The sequence below is a fragment of the Halichoerus grypus genome, chromosome 10 (genome assembly GCF_964656455.1).
Source record: "Halichoerus grypus chromosome 10, mHalGry1.hap1.1, whole genome shotgun sequence".
Lineage (NCBI taxonomy): Eukaryota > Metazoa > Chordata > Mammalia > Carnivora > Phocidae > Halichoerus > Halichoerus grypus.
The window spans coordinates 55,601,918-55,608,392 of NC_135721.1; the positions used below are offsets into that span (position 1 = coordinate 55,601,918).

Below are 6,475 nucleotides of genomic sequence, written 5' to 3' on the forward strand. Positions count from 1 at the left end.
AGCAGCTAGTTCCATTTATAAATAACTTCTGATTGTTAATTCTTTATATTGAGCTGAAGCCAGTTTCCTTTAATTTCTCTTATTCCTCTGCCTTTCGGAGCCGCCTAAACGCAATTAATTCATTTTCTATTGGCAGCTTGCCCTTTAGATTGATCTTATCACAACCTTCTACCTCTGAAGTCAGTCATTCCTTTCTGGAAGCATGTTTCCAGAACCTTTTACAATTTTGGTCACTCTTGCACATTGTAGGAGTGCCTTTTATTAAAATGTGATTCCTAAAATCAAATATGAGATAGAGTCCAGCCAGTGTGAACTACATGGGGTAAATCTTCTCTTGATTTGGACTTTGAATTTTTTTTCTCCTCTGCACTTCAGGATTCATGCCCTTTTCTCATAATTAATCCATTCAGATAGATGCAAGGTTATAGAGATGGAGGAAACAGAGCCCCCTAGGAAGAGATTCCATTTCAGTGGGAGAGACAAACATGGAAAAATCAGTTACCCTGTGATTATGAGGGGTAGTGAGAATTAGATACAAAGGGTGATCAGTTAGAGAGGAAAGTACTGTTAGGATGAAAAGTCACAGGAGTTTTCAGAGCGGCAAGGAGAACGTCAGAGATTTTACTCTTTGGATGCCTTTGCTTAGTCAGCTACAATTATTTATGTTAGCGTTTGTTCGGAAACAGTTTCTTCCTTTTCTTGTCTAATTTTGCTATCTTTGTGAAAGGGGTTGGTGGGTGGAGAAGGGAACTAATATTTTACGGAGCAGCTTCTGTAATCAGGCTAGACATTTTACAAACATTAGTTCATTTAAACCCCTTTAGCAATTCTATAAGGTGAGTGATACCTAGGCTCTGTAGTTGAGAAAACTGTTAGGTGACTCTCCCTAGTGTTAAATAACCAGGAACGTAGGTTTGATGTTTTGAAGTCAGGTTGCTTTGACTCCAAAGCTCATGCTTCTCCACGGATATCCTGAAAGACTTTGAGGCTCCTCACTTACACAGTAGATCTAAATAGTCTTCTGCGCTCTCAAGCTTAGTACTTTGGACAGAAAAGGTAATGAAGCTGTGGTGACTTGTTTGTTTGCTTTTAGATTAACAGTTGTTAACATTTTACCTTATTTGCTTCATTCTTTTTTTCCTGGAGAATGCTAAATGTATTACAGACATTATATTTTACTCCAAAAATACTTTAGTGTGCATCTTTATTTTACTGTGTAACCACCATTTCACATCTAACAAAGTTGACACTAATGCCATAATATTCTCTTAATATCTAGTCTGTATTCAGATTTCCCCCCAATTGCAATAGGGCTGGGTCTTTAAAAAAAAAAAGGATGTGGTTTCACTGAGTGTTCCTGAACCTTTAGTTTTGCCATTTAAGACGTTAGTGGGGATCAGTATATTCCAAAACTTTACAGTTCCTCCCTTTAGAGGCTGTTGGGGTCCCTGGCTGGCTGGGTCAGTGGACTCTTTTTTTTTTTTTTTTCATTTGACAGAGAGAGACACAGCGAGAGTGGGAACACAAGCAGGGGGAGTGGGAGAGGGAGAAGCAGGCCTCCCGTAGAGCAGGGAGCCCGACGCAGGGCCCGATCCCAGGGCCCTAGGACCATGACCCGAGCCAAAGGCAGACGCTCAACAACTGAGCCACCCAGGCGCCCCGGTTCAGTGGACTCTTGATCTCATGGTTATGAGTTGGAGCCTCACATTGGGTGTGGAGATCACTTAAAAATAAAATATTTAATTAAAAGAAAGAGGCTGTTGCTTTTTAATCTCCATTTGTCTTATGCATCGAGTCCATTTTTTTGTGTTTTTAATGGTAACCATTGTGCTATTTCCCCATCAGTCTTATCTTTTACCAATCTCTTTTAGTGGGGTGGGTAGCTATTCTAATTACACAAATATTTTAAGAAGTCATTGAGTAGGATGGGCGCCTGGGTGGCTCAGTCATTAAGTGTCTGCCTGTGGCTCAGGTCATGATCCCAGGGTCCTGGGATCGAGTCCCACGTCGGGCTCCCGGCTTGGCGGGAAGCCTGCTTCTCCCTCTCCCACTCCCCCTGCTTGTGTTCCTGCTCTTGCTGTCTCTCTGTCAAATAAATAAAATCTTTAAAAAAAAAAAAAAAAGTCATTGAGTAGGAGTAATTTAAACAAAATTCTCATTGCTTTCCGTAAAACCAAGGCTTTTTAAATCTAACAATTGAGTTTGCCTCTTGATGTTTTTAACATTTTTTAAACCCAGAATTTTAATGTAACAACATAAGCATTTGTTTTCATTGCTTGAGCCTATATGGTTAAAGTGTGGTAAATGGATCTTAAAATGATTTTATGAAAGTATATGGAATCATCTTTACATTGTTTTTCCTAGGATTGAGATAGTATCTTACTGAGATGGTTAAAGTACTATCTTGACTAGTAGTTATGTGAATTAGGTCCTTTCAGTGCATGTGCTAGCAAGTGATTCTGTCTTATTTGTGAAAGTACACAGTGTTAATGAGGCATTAGGCCAGCAGCTTTCCTAATCAAGTCAACCTGTCTCTGCATTCATACTGAATGCCTTACACCGTGCTGAGGGCTGTAGGGAATATGAAAAGTAAAATACAGTTTCTGACTCAAAGAGCTTATTGGGAGCATTACAGCAAGCTAAATTATAGGCACTACCTTCTTTTCTGAATCTTCAGGTATTTGGCAATTACCATGCAATTTAGGAGTGTGAGCATTGAGGGTTAATGTTTCCATGTCAAATCGGGATAATTTCCAAAACTATGTAAATTTTAAACTGTTCTCCCTCTTCCTGCTCTTTCCCCCAACTCTTATTTAACGGAATTGTTTGGATTTCTTGATTGTTTTATAACAGTGGGACACAGCAGGCCAAGAAAGATTCCGAACAATCACCTCCAGTTATTACAGAGGAGCCCACGGCATCATAGTTGTGTATGATGTGACAGATCAGGTAAGTTCCAGGAGGGAATTGTGCTACTGTGGCAAAGTAGGAAGTTGCTGTTTGATAAATATCAAATTCTTTGACTTTGCTTATATGGCATCAGTATTATACATGGCAGAATACTTTGTCCACTCCCAAATGTAAATGTCACATTAAAAAACATTTAAAGCAGTACTCTCTTTAAGGGACATTGATATTTTTCTTCCCTCCATTATTTGAATATCAAATAAATTGGCCAACCAAAATTTTATATTATTTTCCTTTAGTAAATAGGAAATTTAGTTTTTACATATGCTTTCAAGGGACTGCTTATATTTATCATCAGCTAAGTAACTTTTTGTTCATTTTGGCAAGAGTTCGTAGGGAGCTGTGGATTTGTTTAGTGTATACTGTGCTCTTGGTGCGAAGTATTAGCAGGAATTTGTTAATTAGACCTCTTAGTGAGATTAGAGGTCTCTGCCTATGGGAGGATATGGTTCAGAAATAGGATGAGCTGGAGGAAGATTTTTAAGAGGACAGTGAGGGGGCACCTGGGTGGCTCAGTCTGTTGAGCTGCCGACTCTTGGTTTCAGCTCAGGTTCAGGTCGTGATCTTGGGGTCCTGGGATCAAGCCCTAAATGGGGCTCCCTGCTCAGCAGGGAGTCTCTTTCCTCTCTCCCTCTGTCCCTCCTCCCGCTTGAGCGTGCTCTTTCTCTCTAAAATAAATCATCTTAAAAAAAAAAGGACAAATGAGTATCTAAAGATTAGCTCATGTTGAAAGAATGTAGGGGGTACAGACAGAATGTGAAGATGGTGGTCCAGGGGCCATGAATGTTCTTTTGATCAGAAAGAAAATTTCAGGGTCCTTTTTTTCTATCAAAGAATGAAAGATAAACTTTGAATATTAAAATTTATTTTTCTGTGGCAAATGTTAAATCTCACCTCACCTAGGAAATCATAGCTAATTAGGAGATAATTAGAATCATAGACTTCAGTCCGTGCCATTAGAAGTATTGGGTGAGTTATGTCAACAGGAGAAAAAAAAATGCTAATTTTAAAAATCTCAGGTCATTACCATGAGATACTGAAGTATGAAAATTTTCCTTCCCTAAATATGTCTGTGGAAAAGAAAACAAGCATCTTTAATTTAGTAATTTAATATCTTTTGATCTCTCTAGTATTACAACACTTAGGCACTCTTGTTCATGAACCAACATTTTATCAGATTTCAAAAACCAGGTTTTTATATAGGTGTGTTTAAATTGCATATTCCAGGGGTGCCTGGGTGGCTCAGTCAGTTTAGCATCTGCCATCAGCTCAGGTCATGGTCCCAGGGTCCTGGGATCGAGCCCCGAGTCGGGCTCCCTGCTCAGCGGGGAGTCTGCTTCTCCCTCTCCCTGCCACTCCCCCTGCTTGTGCTTTCTCGTGCTTGCTCTTTTAAATAAAATCTTTAATTTGAGCTGTAGTTTAAAGATGAACTGTATTTCCCTCCCTTAAGCCTTCAGATTCTAATCTCTTTTCATATAGGTACCGATAGTCTTATATCACTTCACTTCCTTCCCAGCACTGTAGTTATTTTGTAGCTAGAGTTGCCTCACTAGTTCTTCTTAGGCCAGGAAAGACCTTTGGTTTTTACTTGCTTATTTAGAGCAGTTGTGTCCAGAACTGTATGATCATTCTTAAAAATGTCTGTCTGCTTAGGAGTCCTTCAATAACGTTAAGCAGTGGCTGCAGGAAATAGACCGTTACGCCAGTGAAAACGTCAACAAGTTGTTGGTAGGGAACAAATGCGATCTGACCACAAAGAAAGTAGTAGACTACACAACAGCAAAGGTACGTCTCAAGTGTGATTTCCAAACTGAATGTGAAGGTGTTCGGTTTGGATGAAGTTGGGTACGGTCAGCGTACAGCCTTTACAGCCCGGGCAGTGTCTGTTTGGATTCAGTAAACTCAGGCCGTCCTCCCTCCCCATTTCAGATGATAGAAATGCACTAAGTGGGAAAACATGTTCAGTGTTAATTAATCCTTACTATTTTCTTAGGAATTTGCTGATTCCCTTGGAATTCCATTTTTGGAAACCAGTGCTAAGAACGCAACGAATGTAGAACAGTCTTTCATGACGATGGCAGCTGAGATTAAAAAGCGAATGGGTCCTGGAGCAACAGCTGGTGGTGCAGAGAAGTCCAATGTGAAAATTCAGAGCACTCCGGTCAAGCAGTCAGGTGGAGGTTGCTGCTAAAATTTGCCTCCGTCCTTCTCTCACAGCAATGAATTTGCAATCTGAACCCAAGTGAAAAAACAAAATTGCCTGAATTGTACTGTATGTAGCTGCACTACAACAGATTCTTACCGTCTCCACAAAGGTCAGAGATTGTAAATGGTCAATACTGACTTTTTTTTTATTCCCTTGACTCAAGACAGCTAACTTCATTTTCAGAACTGTTTTAAACCTTTGTGTGCTGGTTTATAAAATAATGTGTGTAATCCTTGTTGCTTTTCCTGATACCAGACTGTTTCCCGTGGTTGGTTAGAATATATTTTGTTTTGATGTTTATATTGGCATGTTTAGATGTCAGGTTTAGTCTTCTGAAGATGAAGTTCAGCCATTTTGTATCAAACAGCACAACCAGTGTCTGTCACTTTCCATGCATAAAGTTTAGTGAGATGTTATATGTAAGATCTGATTTGCTAGTTCTTCCTTGTAGAGTTATAAATGGAAAGATTACACTATCTGATTAATAGTTTCTTCATACTCTGCATATAATTTGTGGCTGCAGAATATTGTAATTTGTTGCACACTATGTAACAAAACAACTGAAGATATGTTTAATAAATATTGTACTTATTGGAAGTAATATCAAACTGTATGGTGATAAGTATTGTTTTAATTCTTATGGTTAAAGGGAAATAGAGCCTTGCATCATACTCCGAACAGCCATTTGTGCAACCAGGGCACTGTAGACCTATCTTAGAGCAGCATCCAATATGCTTTCCGATAATATACCCGGTAAATGACCTAGGGAGGCTTCTGTGCTGTGTTGGGATTTAACCAAGCCTAGTGGTTCAGGGAGACTTAAGTTGTATGGAAAACAAGTCTAGAATGTATGCTATCTAGTCTATTATCTCTGCTCCTTCTCTAAAACCATTTGAAATGGCTTCATCGATCAACACTTTATTAATTCTTCTGTGGTAGAGGTGGAAAGCAGCACACCTTTCCTAATTGGCAAGTGATCAGGCTAATGTGTGTGCTGATACTGTTTTTTCCATGCTCTGAGTCACATGTCAACTATTTTATCCTCCACAATTGTATAATTTAGGTTGGAGGAGAATTAAAGCATTAAAGTAGAAAGCAGGAAATTTACTATTGATTGCCCTAATTTTAGGAATTATATCCCTAAAAATTAACTGAAAACACAAATGCTAGGTGGGAATGATAAATCAGAAAAATGTATTTATTTCAGTGGAATTTTGCACATGTGAAAATTTTGTTAAATAGGACCTTAAAGATCCTAAGGTTTGTTTTTATTGTGGGAAACAGAAAATCTTCTGCTAACGA

At 39.0% G+C, this 6,475-nt stretch overlaps 1 protein-coding gene across 1 annotated transcript in view; it reads left to right on the forward strand.

The window, feature by feature from the left end:
* RAB1A (RAB1A, member RAS oncogene family) overlaps nucleotides 1-5,781 on the forward strand; it is a 28,333-nt gene extending 22,552 nt beyond the window's left edge. Inside the window, exons 4-6 of the mRNA XM_036095326.2 lie at nucleotides 2,854-2,949; nucleotides 4,621-4,752; nucleotides 4,961-5,781. Of these exons, the coding sequence (XP_035951219.1) occupies nucleotides 2,854-2,949; nucleotides 4,621-4,752; nucleotides 4,961-5,158 (426 nt within the window). The 3' untranslated portion in view covers nucleotides 5,159-5,781. The remainder of the gene's footprint in view (nucleotides 1-2,853; nucleotides 2,950-4,620; nucleotides 4,753-4,960) is intronic.
* The last annotated feature ends 694 nt before the right edge of the window (nucleotides 5,782-6,475 follow it).